The sequence below is a fragment of the Mytilus trossulus genome, chromosome 10 (assembly GCF_036588685.1).
Source record: "Mytilus trossulus isolate FHL-02 chromosome 10, PNRI_Mtr1.1.1.hap1, whole genome shotgun sequence".
In the NCBI taxonomy this organism is placed as follows: domain Eukaryota; kingdom Metazoa; phylum Mollusca; class Bivalvia; order Mytilida; family Mytilidae; genus Mytilus; species Mytilus trossulus.
Genome location: NC_086382.1, coordinates 73,474,606 through 73,489,614, shown reverse-complemented (window position 1 = coordinate 73,489,614; position 15,009 = coordinate 73,474,606). Strand labels below are relative to the sequence as shown.

The 15,009-nt window shown below is 32.6% G+C and overlaps 2 protein-coding genes across 4 annotated transcripts in view; one reads left to right on the top strand and one right to left on the bottom strand.

Moving 5' to 3' along the window:
• Positions 1 to 3,048: 3,048 nt before the first annotated feature.
• LOC134688527 (uncharacterized HIT-like protein Synpcc7942_1390) lies at positions 3,049 to 14,132 on the bottom strand. The gene is made up of 6 exons (XM_063549311.1): positions 14,085 to 14,132; positions 6,932 to 7,050; positions 5,555 to 5,692; positions 5,033 to 5,137; positions 4,679 to 4,751; positions 3,049 to 3,279 (listed from the first exon to the last, which is right to left on the bottom strand). Exons 2-6 carry the CDS (start codon positions 7,040 to 7,042, stop codon positions 3,188 to 3,190), a joined length of 519 nt encoding a protein of 172 aa, XP_063405381.1. The 5' UTR covers positions 7,043 to 7,050; positions 14,085 to 14,132; the 3' UTR covers positions 3,049 to 3,187.
• The window catches only part of LOC134688525 (DENN domain-containing protein 5B-like), a 35,066-nt gene continuing 34,173 nt past the window's right edge, over positions 14,117 to 15,009 (top strand). For all 3 annotated transcript variants that reach the window (XM_063549308.1, XM_063549309.1, XM_063549307.1), the window contains exon 1: positions 14,117 to 14,360. In XM_063549308.1, coding sequence (XP_063405378.1) covers positions 14,267 to 14,360 — 94 coding nt within the window. In that variant the 5' untranslated portion in view covers positions 14,117 to 14,266. The remainder of the gene's footprint in view (positions 14,361 to 15,009) is intronic.

Sequence of the window (15,009 nt, the reverse complement as noted above, 5' to 3'; positions counted from 1 at the left end):
TACAATTAAAATACCTCCATATCTTATTCCCTTTCCTTTAGGTAAAAAAATCATGTATTTTTCATGTTGAGATCTTTTTAGGCAGTAATTGTAATACATGGCCTTGACCTCATTTTTACACTTGGTTCAATTTTAAGATTTGTGATTATTCCTCTGATATTACACAGGACATGCAAATATTAAGTATAGGTAAGAAGTTTGTGTAGAAATAAATACATTTGGTAAAATTCCAGTTGAGAATACTTTTTGCATTGGACACAAAGACTAGCATGTGGACAGATCAAAGTAAGGCTTTCAACAAAGAGCAAAAGCCTCTCCTTCTGATAAGCAATAAAAGGCCACCAATGACAAATTGAGAAACATTTTATCAAAGAAAAACCAAGTCTGAGTTCTGCTGTAAATAATGAGTTATTGGTAAAGACTGATATGGGCAGACCACAAGAGTTTGACAAGTGCTGGCTCACAGGCTTTTGACTTTGAACAGGTACATATACCAGTAGAATGTGGCCATGTTTAACATGTTTGTAAACACTCAACCTTTCACTACTAACCATTGATAATGTGGTGTAACACACCAACAAGAGAAAAATTTAAAATGGAAATGGAGAATAGGTCAAAGAGAAAAACAACCCAACATTGCCAACCAAAGTCCAATAACAGCTGAGGTCAACCAATGGGTCTTCAACAACATACTTTAAAATTACTTCTCAGATTGGTTCAAAGATCCAACCTAAGAATAAAGAGTACTCAAAAGTTACTGAAGGCTAGGTCAAAGCATATTGCTGGTAATAAATATACTATGTTTTCCAAAGAGTTTGTCTCTTTGACAATGGTCATGAAAATCTTTTCAAGCTCAAGTACACCGGTCTATTCAGTTTCTTTACATAGCATGCATGTAAACAATGTTTGAACAACTATTAAACCAGTCAGGTGCCTATAGGTTGCATTTCTGTAAATATTGACAATGCAATTTCCCATAGGAACTCCTTTTACGGCTAAAACTGTTCCACTTTTACTATGAAGTTTTGAAAAAAATCTTATCCTAGAATTGAAAGTTCATATGCACTACAATTTTTTTCAAAGGTTAAAATATATAGGACTGTGTGGCATATTTTCAATGTTTGCATGCCCTGAACTATTCAGAGTTTAAACTAACACTAATTTTCTTATCTACCCCTACCTTGAATAAAAGGTTGTACCACATATTTCAATGTAAACAATATTCACATGTTTATTTACTGGCAACATTCCCAAGTTATGTCTTAATGAGATGGAACACAGAGAGCATAACTGGGAAACAGTATGTTATCAAAATTAATTTTCTATGAATATTCTAAATCTCCCCAAAAGAGGCATGGTTTGAGAAACAGCTGTTTTTACAAAGTGCAATCTCTTGGTCTTTCATGGTCAACTATAAGGTATGGGTTGTTGGTGTATAGATTGCAAGAAACTTAATATTAATATCTTTCAAGTTACCACCCCCTTTTATAGTTCATGAACACAGAGTGAAGTGATTAAATTCTTTATGTCCACTTCACTTGAACACTGGTGGGTAGTTGTCTCAATGGCATTCATACCACTTTTCCTTATTGTCGAGCCTTCGACTTTAGTCGAAAAAGCGAGACTAAGTGAGACTACATTCCGTCGGCGGCGGCGGCGGCGTCCACAAATATTCACTATGTGGTTAAAGTTTTTGAAAATTGAATAACTTTCTTAAGCTATACTGGATGTCTTCCAAACTTGGACAGAAGCTTGTTTATGATCATTAGATAGTATCCAGAAGTAAATTTTGTAAAAATAAAATTCCATTTTTTCTATTAATTTATTTATAAATGGACTTAGTTTTTCTGCAGGGAAACATTACATTCACTCTGGTTAAAGTTTTTAATATTTAAATAACTTTCTTAAACTATACTGGATTTCTACCAAACTTGGACAGAAGATTGTTTATAATCATAAGATAGTATCCAGAAGTAAAGTTTGCAAAAATAAAATTCCATTTTTTCTGTTTTTTACTTATAAATGGACTTAGTTTTTCTGCTGGGAAACATTACATTCACTCTGTGGTTAAAGTTTTTAAAATTTTAATAACTTTCTTTAAGTATCCTGGGTTTGTACCAAACTTGGACAGAAGCTTGTTTATAATAACAAAATAAATTTTGTAAAAAAATAAATCCATTTTTTCCGTATTATACTTTTAAATAGACTTAGTTTTTCTGCCAGGGAACGTTACACATTCACTCTGGTTAATTTTTTTTAAATTTAACTTTCTTATACTATTTTAAATTTGTACCAAACTTTGACAGAAGCTTGTTTATGATCAAAAGCTAGTATCTAGAAAGGAAATTTTGTTAATATTTTGTACCTGTGTATCTGTATTTTACTTATAAATGGACTTAGTTTTTCTTCCAGTTAACATTACATACAGTCTGCAGTTAAAGTTTTTAAAACATTTATTCAATTCATCAACTATCCTGAAATTTTTACCAAACTTGGACAGAAGCTTCTTACAATCAAAAGATAGTATCAAGGGGAATATTTGTATTGATTGTTTTCCTCATTTTTGTTGAGCCTGGGAGTTACAGCAAAAGTAGGCGAGACACTGGGTTCCGAGGAACCCTTAAGAATTTTTTTTATATGTAGCCTCAATTACACAAACAAAAGATAACTCATTGGCAACCATTTTGTTGGTCTCTTTCCTTTAGTGTGAGATGTGGTGTATTCAATCCCAGAAAAATCAAAACCAAAGACTTGTAAAAAAGAAGTTGTTGCTTTTCCACTAAGCACACCTTTTTAAGAAGTTAAAAATGAAGTAAAAGTGCTTTTGTCAGAAATTATATATTTGATGTACAAGTGCTGAAAGGTATAAATTTAACCTGTTTGAGTGCAAGCAGATTCAGTATGCTCCAAAGACTCAGAGACTCAGATCTTAAAATGTTTACAACTTCCTTCTTAACAATAACACACACCAACATATTTATCACTTTTTTTTTCTAATGCTTAGATGCTCCTCATTAAAAAGCTAAAAACAACAAAAAACAGCCTGTATCAATTTAAAGTATCACTTTATCTGTTTAAATTCATGTATTTAGACATTGTTGTAAATGTAATATAAAAAGCACAAGCACTTTTAGTGTTAAATATTTAGCACCACAATGATATATATAAAAGTCAATCAGTTGATACTTTATCCTGGTGGCCATTCCATTTGTCTCCCTCCCATTATATGTAAATGAAGATGGTAAACTGATTGAGAGCCATCTGGTCCATTGTTTATTACTGAAAAAAATAAATAAATAAACTCAAATCTATATAATATTAAGAATGCTAGCTTTTTTTCTTTTTTTTACTTATAAAAGAGGGACGAAAGATACCTAAGGGACAGTCAAACTCGTAAATCTAAAACAAACTGACAACGCCATGGCTAAAAATGAAAAAGACAAACAGAAAAACAATAGGACACATGACACAACATAGAAAACTAAAGAATAAACAACACGAACCCCACCAAAAACTAGGGGTGATCTCAGGTGCTCCGGAAGGGTAAGCAGATCCTGCTCCACATGCGGCACCCGTCGTGTTGCTTATGTGATTACAAATCCGGTAAATAGTCTAATTCAGTAGGTCAAATTCATGAAAGGGAAGGGGATTGTAGTTACGACGTAAGGAACATATCAGATATCATTTGTGAAACGGTTATTCCATAACGGTCAACCAACTCGTGATGGCGTCCGTAAAATTTACGAAGGGATGATTTCAACTTCACCATTTGGAACTCTTGGTTTAATAGCTTCCTTGTGAGCAGTAACCCTCTATCAAGAAAATCATGATAGGAAATGCAAGCACGGGAATATCGTATCAATTGGGAGATATATACCCCGTATGCAGGTGCTGCTGGAATGTTGCTACTTAGAAATGGAAAGTTCACAATTGGAAAGCTGAAATCATCTCTTTTGTCGTAAAGTTTTGTCTTCAACCGACCCTCATTGTCAATTATAAATTGTTTTTTCTGCTTGGCAACTTTACATTCACCCTCAACATTTATTAGATTCATAAACTATCCTTGATTTTTACCAAACTTGGACAGAAGCTTCTTACAATCAAAAGAAAGTGGAAACCTTACAATTATTTTTTTATTGTCTCTTAGTTTTGCTTTTAAACACAAATGATTAATTTCTCGCACATGTATCACCCTGCTAATCTTTAGTTCAGATGTCATATATAATGTCAAATTTGTTTGAACTTTTTTAAATTAATCCATCAATATGACTTATATAACAAAATCAAGGTAGATAAGATTAACCCAACTCCATCAAGAATATGATGTTCAGAGGTTGTCGTCTGCTTGTGTGTTTCTCGTTTTTATATAGATGAGACAGTTGTTTTTCCAGTTTGAATCGGTTTACACTAGCAAATTGTGGGGCCCTTTATAGTTTGCTGTTTGGTGTGAGCCAAGGCTCTGTGATGAAGGTTGTAACTTGACCTGTAATGATTTACTTGTATAAATTGTTACTTGGATGGAGAGTTGTCTCATCTGCACTCATACCACCTCATCCTATATGTATATATTGTTCAAAATTTAATGTTCAAAATTTAATACACACATTAGGAATTTCATCATTTTGATGTTCTTTGCTTAAGAAATTGATAAAACACAGAAATATTTGTGATATTATACCTATTCTATATCCTTTCTCCAATTTTTCTTGTTCTGCAACTTTCTTTGCTACCAAAAGTAAGTGGCCTAAAAGCTGTAAAATTCATTTAATATCATTTGTAAGTACCAATTAACAAACTAATCTAAAGTACTTGATCACTTATCAAAACACAACAATTATATTTATATTTCTACAGCAATTACTGTACACCTGTCTATAAAAAGTGAGATGAATTTTATCAACAGTTGTCTCCCTTGATTGCCATAAAGTTTGTATTTTATGTATGGATGAATTCTGGTTTCCTCTTACTTGTGAGATTTATTTGTTAGCTTTGAAATGTAATTCTTAAGTGGGTAATTGATCTTATTTGATACCTTCTCATCTGTGTCTACAGCATCATCTATACCAGTCAATGGTTTCCTTGGAATCACTAAGAAATGGACAGGTGCTTGTGGACTGACATCTCTGAAAGCTAAACACTGTAATGACATAGAACACTTGTATCAAAATCCAGACTGATACATGTTCCATTAATAATAAATTATGACTAAGATTCATAGAGTCATCCTTATTTTCAAATTAAAAATTATAATTTTCAAAAGTTATCTCCCATTTTCAAATTAAAAATAAAAAAAATCATGAGTTACTTCCCATTCACAATTAAAAAAAAAATGCACAAGTGCTAAGCTCTACCTTGTCTAGGTTTTTATTGTTTGTTTTTTTTCATCTGTGAAGTAAGGATGCAGTCTCTATGATTTAAAAAATGTATGTACCCACATAATTTATCAAGATTTTTTAAAATCCATTTTTTATACCTTTCATTCTTAAAATTCAAATCCAAATGATACACACTTCAATGATATACACCAGTAGCAATATTTTTTTTTAAAGTATACCTCATTATCTTCATAAATAATGTCAGCAGGAATAGATTTGTCGATGATTTTACTGAAGATTGTAGGTTCCCTTGATTTAGTGGCAGTCTGAGCCTTTTTCACTTCATCAGTACAACTGACAGGACTAGTACACACATTCTGAAAATAGTAACATAATGTTCTCTAGGCAATAACATAACCCCCATTTTGTATATTTTATACATACTGATATATGTGTATGTGGGTATTTAACAATAGTTGGTGTATGCCTGTGTGTATGTATGTTTGTGGAGAAGATATTATCACATGTATAAATAAGTTTGTTTTCATTGCTTTAAGTTTGTATATCTCTGTACCTTTTTACCTTTTGGTTAATAAGAATAAATATTATTATCAATTGAAAAGAAAGGATGTGATGCATCACTTTATAAATCTAAATGACTATATGCAATTGAAAATACTAAATTCAAACGGTAGTGTTTTTATAGCTATTCTCCATCTCAAAATCAACTAACTAAATCTGTCATAAATTGCCTGACAGATTATAAAATACATTTTTTTTCACTTTCATGACTTTAAATTGCTTGTGATTTTTTTTTCGGAATTTGAACCACTAAAATTTTTAAGGGATATTTTATGCTGTGCACTTAAGCTGATTTAGCTACATTTAAAACAAGTGAAAAATAGAACTTTGATATTCAGATAAAAATTGGAAATAAATACAAAATTAGATAACATTTTAATAATAAAAACTATCTAACTATGCTTATACGCCTTTACAGAATATTTAACAATTTCTAAACTGAAGAAAAAAATATGTGTCTGTCTGTGTCTACAGTAAATCAATAGGCTATTTGCCAATTCCCGTAATTGACCCTGTAATTAGAGATCCCTGTTTTAGTTGTCTCCCTTATGAGGGGCATTAATTTTTTTTATTTACAATGAAGAGCTAGCAGAAAGAGTAAATTTACCCGAGCTTAATGTGAGTAATCTGTAAGGTTTAAAAATCTTTTAATAACATTAATTTGTTGTTTAGCTTAATACTTTGATATCAGAAATTCATGAAAAATTAGTTAAACCGCAGATACATCACTTTCAATTCATCATTTTATCATGCTTTTGTCCGATATAGAACCAGTCTACGATTGACAAAGGGAAGTAATTTGTTTAAACAGTGTGTAATAACTGTAACTGGCAAAAGGATTATTTACAAGGATGATAGGAATTCAAAATCTGTTCAACATTTGCAACTTCTTGCAAAGAAATGACTCATTGTTGATAAAAGAAAAATAGAATTGACTAAAAAGAAAAAGTTTACACATCTATCGCTTCATTAAGACTTGTTTAAAATATTTAAAAAAATGTATACACAGTACAATTAAATAAGTATAAAGATACCTGTGATCCAGCCACTAAAAGCCTTGAAGTTGTACTTGCTGTCAGTAGGTACTTAATAGCTACTGGGATTATGTTGATTCTAGATGCAGCTCTTGTTACAGTAGTCAACATGCTGTATTCTACAAACATATCTATTCATAAAATAAGATGTAAATTCACTACATTCTATTAAATAAAAGAGTTGAGTTAAAAATATGCAACTTAGTTTTCCATTTTTCCTAGAAAATTGAAGAGAACTTGACTTATGACTTAACAAGAATGTATCCAAAGTACACGAATGCCCCACTCGCACCTTCCTTTTCAAGTTCCATGGACCGTGAAATTGGGTAATAATCTAATTTGGCATTAAAATAAGAAAGATTGTTCTATAGAGAACATATGTAGTAAGTTTCAAGTTGATTGGACTTCCATTTCATCCCAAACTACCTTGACCAAAAACTTTAACCTGAAACTCCCACTTTCATTTTCTATGTTCAGTGGACCGTGAAATTGAAGTCAAAAGTCTAATTTGGCTTTAAAATTAGAAAGATTATATCATAAGCAACAAGTGTACTAAGTTTCAAGTTGTTTGGACTTCAGCTTCATCAAAAACTCCCTTGACCAAAAACTTTAACCTGAACGAACAGACGCACAGACGATCGAACAGAGCCACACCAGAAAACATAATGCCACTCTACTATCATAGGTGGGGCATAAAAACAAACACATTGCATCTTATTTTTCCAGTTAAGACTGTATAGTTTTTATAAATATTAATGACAAAACTTGAATTATAATAAAACTTTGTAGTACAATTAGATTCTTCTTATTTTTTTATTTACTAAAATGTAAGTTTTATCAATATAAAAGAATATAAAATGTAATAAGTATATTTATATATGTTACTGGCATTTTCTAAATTTAGGCATTTTGTAAAATGACTGATTTTTATACAACAGCAAAATTTGAAAAAAAAATTGTCGTATATTGCTATCACGTTGGCGTCGTCGTCTGCGTCGTCGTCGTCGTTGTCGTCGAATACTTTAAGTTTTCGCACTCTAACTTTAGTAAAAGTTAATAGAAATCTATGAAATTTTAACACAAAGTTTATGACCACAAAAGGAAGGTTGGAATTGATTTTGGGAGTTTTGGTCCCAACATTTTAGGAATTAGGGGCCAAAAAGGGCCCAAATAAGCATTTTCTTAGTTTTCGCACTATAACTTTAGTTTAAGTTAATAGAAATCTATGAAATGTTGACACAAGGTTAATGACCACAAAAGAAAGGTTGGGATTGATTTTGGGAGTTTTGGTTCCAACAGTTTAGGAATTAGGGGCCAAAAAAGGGCCCAAATAAGCATTATTCTTGGTTTTCGCACAATAACTTTAGTTTAAGTAAATAGAAATCAATGAAATTTAAACACAATGTTTATGACCAGAAAAAGGAAGGTTGGTATTGATTTTCGGAGTTTAGGTCCTAACAGTTTAGGAATTAGGGGCCAATAAGGGACCCAAATAAGCATTTTTCTTGGTTTTCGCACCACAACTTTAGTATTTATCAATAGAAATCTATGAAATTTAAACATAAGGTTTATGACCATAAAAGGAAGGTTGGTATTGATTTTGGGAGTTTTTGTCCCAACAGTTTAGGAATAAAGGGCCCAAAGGGTCCAAAATAAAACTGTTTGATTTCATCAAAAATTGAAAAATTGGGGTTCTTTGATATGCCGAATCTAACTATGTATGTAGATTCTTAATTTTTGGTCCAGTTTTCAAATTGGTCTACATTAAGGTCCAAAGGGTCCAAAATTAAACTTAGTTTGATTTTAACAAAAATTGAATCCTTCAGGTTCTTTGATATGCTGAATCTAAAAATGTACTTAGATTTTTGGAAATTGGCCCAGTTTTCGAGTTGATCCAAATTGGGGTCCAAAATTAAACTTTGTTTGATTTCATCAAAAATTGAATAATTGGGGTTCTTTGATATGCCAAATCTAACTGTGTATGTAGATTCTTAATTTTTGGTCCCATTTTAAAATTGGTCTACATTAAAGTCCAAAGGGTCCAAAATTAAACTAAGTTTGATTTTAACAAAAATTGAATTCTTGGGCCTCTTTGATATGCTGAATCTAAACATGTACTTAGATTTCTGATTATGGGCCCAGTTTTCAAGTTGGTCCAAATCAGGATCCAAAATTATTATATTAAGTATTGTGCAATAGCAAGAATTTTCAATTGCACAGTTATAAATTCAGCAATAGCAAGAAATCTTTAATTGCACAGTATTGTGCAATAGCGAGAAATCTTCAATTGCACAGTATTGTGCAATAGCAAATATTTTCAATTGCACAGTATTGCACAATAGCAAGAAATATCTAATTGCACAATATTGTGCAATAGCAAGAAATTCCAATTGGATTTCAATTGGAGTTATCTTTCTTTGTCCAGAATAGTAGTTGAATCAACTTAAATCATTGTTTTATACAATATACAATGTATATTCACTTTTACTACCAACTGATAAATTAAAACAATCTTTACCATTCAGTCATTGTCAGTGATAACAAGCACTTTTTTTACATTTTAATATTTTATGATGTATTTAAATGAGTAGTTATTGTTGCAAACTTCATTAGAAATTTGAATTAAGAACAGTTTTGAAATAAGGGAAAGGGGGATGTGAAAATAAAATTGGGGGGGGGGGGGGGGGGGGGGGGGTCAATTTTTTTCATTTCAGATTTCATAATTTAAAAGAAAATTTCTTCAAACATTTTTTTGAGAGGATTAATATTCAACAGCATAGTGAATTGCTCAAAGGCAAACAAATTTTTTTAAATTCATTAGACCACATTCATTCTGTGTCAGAAACCTATGCTGTGTCAACTATTTAATCACAATCCAAATTTAGAGCTGAATCCAGCTTGAATGTTGTGTCCATACTTGCCCCAACTGTTCAGGGTTCAACCTCTGCGGTCGTATAAAGCTGCGCCCTGCAGAGCATCTGGTTTAGGTTTTTCTAAAAATGCCTTAAGTTGACAGGCATTTTATAAAATGCCTAAAAAAACCTAGTCATATTGTAAAATGCCTGAAATTTTTAATGAAAATTTTACAAATTGCCTGGTCTGTTTCAGGCAAATTATGTAATTTTTAAATACATGAAATAGCTGATAAAAACTATATTGTAAAGCTACAAAAAGGGTTGAGTTAAATAAATTTAAGATTATTCTTTAACTAGATGCTCTCAAGAGCCTGTATCGCTCACCTGATTCTACTTGGGTTTTTAAAATCATATAAAAAAAACATAAAATTTGGCTAAAAGTGACAACACAACCTCATAAGGAAAGGAACATTCAGGGTATGTTTAATTTCATTCAAAAGTCCCCCACTGGCGGCCATCTTGGATGACGGATTGAATACACAGTAACAACACTTGGAATGGTCAGCACCTCATAAGAAACATTCATGCCATGTTTGGTTTTATTCCATTCAGTGGTTCTCTAAAAGAAGTCATTTGTATGCATTTCCCTTGGGTCCTATGTTAAACTAAGTCCCCTGCTGGCGGCCATCTTAGATGATGTATCGGCTACAAAGTAACAACACTTGGTCAGCACCTCATAAGGAACATTCATGCCATGTTTGGTTTCACTTCATTCCGTGGTTCTCTAAAATAAGTCATTTGTATGCATTTCCCATAGGGTCCTATGTTAAACTAAGTCCCCAGCTGGCGGCCATCCGCAGTTGGATAATGGATCAGCTACAAAGTAACAACACCTGGTCAGCACCTCATAAGGAACATTCATGCCATGTTTGGTTTCATTCCATTCAGTGGTTCTCTAAAATAAGTCATTTGTATGCATTTCCCATAGGGTCCTATGTTAAACTAAGTCCCTTGCTGGCGGTCATCTGGGATAATGGATCAGCTACAAAGTAACAACACTTGGTCAACGACTTATGTTACCATTAAGTTGACTCATAGGCCTATTGAATATGCATGAAATATTTGCCATATTTGGAAAGAGTTTTGACAGAGGTAGATATTGGAGTGAATGTATTAGTAACAATTCCCCATGTAGATGGAGAGAAAGGAGACCTGTGTAACCTTAAGGATGTTGTTACCGGAAAGGAAGAGCATGGTTATCAACTGGGAATTAAAGTTCGAATACTACGTGGACTTTACATCAGGAATCAGTTTGTACGGTCTGACAGTAACTTTATTGCTATTCAATCCGTAAATTATGATAATGAAATATCCTTCAGTAAAGCTGTCAGTAAAGTTTCTTTGTGCGAAGGTCAGGGTTACACAAAATGTGGCCGTAGTGCTAGTGGTAAGACTAGCTGTAACACTAAATGTTGTCTTTGCAAAAAGACAGAAAAAATGTGCAACAGTTGCTGTCATCCAATCATTACATGAAGCAAAAATAATTGTCATATTCAGTGTTAATGTAAATGATTTAATTACAATGATAAAACTGTAACTGTTTAAATTGAATGCTATATTTAATGATAGAAAAATTTGTAAGGGTTCCGCAGAACCCAGTGTCTCGCCTACTTTTGCTGAAATCACAGGCTCAACAAAAAAAATAAAAATATTCTTCTTGATACTATCTTTACATTGTAAGAAGCTTCTGTCCAAGTTTGGTAAAAATCCAGGATAGTTTATGAATCTAATAAATGTTTAAAATCTTTAACTGCAGACAGTATGTAATGTTAACTGGAAGAAAAACTAAGTCCATTTATAAGTAAAATACAGATACACAGGTACAAAATATAAACAAAATTTTCTTCTAAATACTAACTTTTGATCATAAACAAGCTTCTATCTAAGTTTGGTACAAATTAAAAGTAGTATAAGAAAGTTACTATTTTTTTTTTAAATTTAACCACAGAGTAAATGTGTTGTTTTTTGGCAGAAAATCTAAGTCCATTTAAAAGTAAAATACGGAAAAAACAGATTTATTTTTTTACAAAATTTACTTCTGCATATTATCTTTTGATCATAAACAAGCTTCTGTCCATGTTTGGTACAAACCCAGGATAGTTCAAGAAAGTTATTAAAATTTAAAAAACTACAGAGTGAATGTAATGTTTCCCTGCAGAAAAACTAAGTCCATTTATAAGTAAAATACGGAAAAAATTGAATTTTATTTTTACAAAATTCAATTCTGAATACTATCTTGTGATCATAAACAAGCTTCTGTCCATGTTTGGAAGTAATCCAGTATAGTTTAAGAAAGTTATTAAAATTTCAAAAACTTTAACCACAGAGTGAATATTTGTGGACGCCGCCGCCGACGGAATGTCAAAATGTTAAATTTTGAGTACATTCCATTTAGTTTTAGTCTTTTAGGCATTTTGTAAAATGCCTTATGATATTTTTAGGCATTTTACAAAATGCCTGAAAAAATTAGTCAATTTGTAAAATGCCTAAATCATGCAGGCATTTTAGAAAATGCCTAAAAATTTCAGTTTCATCATTTTACAAAATGCCTAAATTTAGAAATTGCCTGTAACATATATTATTGTCACTGATTTCCATGTTTGTTTGTTTTTATAATATAGATCAATTTCAAGAGTGATATCCTAAAGGACAACATCAAAAGTTCAATGAAGGGTAAAAAACTTAGTTCACATAGTTTTTTCACTGACCCCCCCCCCCCCCCCCCCCCCTCTTAACTTAATTTGGGAAAAATTTATTGACCAATAGGGATATATGTAAAATCGATTTTAGATTAACAAAACTTGCACCAACCAGGGCATTCCACAATTCTACATATCAGCTGCTGTACTTCCAGGGAGATTCCATTCCAGCCCTAAACAACATCACTTTTCATATCTTCAGTCACTGTTTTATATTTAGGAATTGAATGCTGCTTTTTTTAAATTTATTGGGGTGTAAAAGTGTTGACCAAAGTACATTTTGTATGACCCTACAAAAAGAAGCATTTAATACTTAGAATTACATTTTTTTAGCTAAGATCATGAAAACACAATTTTTATCAAGTTTTCATTTAATTCACCTGTTTTTATTGTGGGACTTCGGGTCATCATAAATGATAAATTTCATTGTCTAATGCAATTGTTTCAGGAATAGCATGTGATGTGCAGTTAGCCAATTGAACAGAATAATGTATTATAATGAAACATACATCTAATGTAATTATTAAGTTAAATATAAATAATGAAGGTTTGATGGATAGCCTATATATACTTGTGGCAGTTATGGCATAATTAATATCTGACTGAATTACCGAAATACAGAATTGTTGTCTAAGAACACTGTTTGACTTCATACGTAGATAAACTAGAATGTTTTAGGTATGTGGTCAGTTTACCTTAGGGACAATAAATTGTGTTGATTGTGTTTTGGTTGGTTAATTACATACTCAAACTTGATGTCCTTATGAAATTAATAATTATGGTCATAGTCTCATTGGGGTCTAAGTGTGACGTGGTACTGATTTTTTGTAAGCGTGACACGTGAAAGTCAAATTCTTGTGGCGTGAAAACTGGAAATGAGGACTTGCGGGACTCGGAAAATGACAAAAATTTGAGAATTGTAACCCCCCAATGAGACCCCCAATTCAAATTGTCATAATAGACCACTTTCGAGTTCATCCGTCACCGGCAAAAACTCGTCAATTATGTACGCCTTTATGACGTCATTTACCAGATAGAGGGGCTCGCCTGTATCCCTGCACTATTTACGTTCATCAAGCGTCTTAGTGATCGTCTTTGTGCAGGATAAACTAGAAATAATGGTTGCTCTGTAGGTACTTACTGACAATTCCCTAATGACAGCAGTGTTGATTGTCAATTTTGACAATTCAATTTGCCGAATAATTCGTACAATATAGAATTATAGTTTTCCAACCACTCGCTCAACATTGGAAGGAAGTGACGACGCCCCTAAACGCACAAATGACGGTGATCAAGGCGCGTGTAATTGACGAGTTTTTTCAGGTGACGGATGAACTCGAAAGTGGTCTATTATTTGGACTATAAAGGAAAGGGCTGATAAAAAAAAAAAACTAATTTTCTAAAGCATGATGCACAATGACAACCCAAATAAACATGCAAATAAGGCATAAATTTTAAGATAGTTTGGTGTGCATATTTAAGAATAGCCAAATTAACCATAGAATATAAGATATAACAAACGGTTTTAGGCCCACTTACACTTTGTTTACCTCAAGGGAGATAATTTGACACCTACCGGAAGTAGATTTACACAGGAAGTGGTCAGATCAACAACACAGATCATTCGATTCATTGTCCAAAACTTTACCCATCGCAATATGACAATATATTTATTATATGACGATTACTTAACAGAGATCAGGGGGAAATAATGCCAAGCAATGACATTTCAGTCTCAGTCAACCCGATTTGCGGACTATTTCGTCGTATGTGGCTTGGATGTGAAGTCTGGCTTGGAACCAGATCAACTGTCTGGTTAGATAATTTTGTCTACTTTTTATAAACACTTTCTTTGGGAAATAAGAAAAACGCAATAAGTAAAACTGAATGAGTCTAAGTTCCCCACTGTTGTCCCTTGTTACAGTTATAGTGTGATATAGGCATTCACTGAAATTGAGAAAGGAAATGGGCTAGGAGGGGTCCTGATCCCGAAATCCCGGGCTTAAAAACACGAAATTTGAAAAAAGAATTACCGTATCCCGAAAGGGTCAATCTGGAAATCCTGAGCTTAAAAACACCCGATCCTGGAGTCCCGATAAAGGTCCTATCCCCCCTCAGACAACCATCTACAGACAACAACCTGGCCTAAGGCAAAGAGCAGACAACAACCGAAGTCCACCAATGGGTGTTAATAACACAGTGAGAAAACACAACACCCAGAGGTGGCCCTCAGTTGGTCCCTTTTATAAAAATTGTGTACTAGTTCAGTCAGTGAAAATGGACAACACACTAAACTCCTAAACATACGAGTAAACAACATGAACAATGATACATTTTACATGAACTCAAATTATAAAAAAATACAATACAAACAAAGGCCAGAAGATCCAGACTTAAAACAGGCACCACAATGTGGCAGGGTTGAATAAGTTTTGTGAGACCTCAACCCTTCCCCTATAAATTC

Coding starts and splice junctions, on each gene's coding strand:
- LOC134688527 (XM_063549311.1), bottom strand. CDS start 7,042: ATGTTGACTACTGTAACAAGAGCTGCATCTAGAATCAACATAATCCCA. Junction 5,693..6,931: donor TTTTAGTGGCTGGATCACAG/GTATCTTTATAC, acceptor TACTATTTTCAG/AATGTGTGTACTAGTCCTGT. Junction 5,138..5,554: donor TTATTTATGAAGATAATGAG/GTATACTTTAAA, acceptor ATGTCATTACAG/TGTTTAGCTTTCAGAGATGT.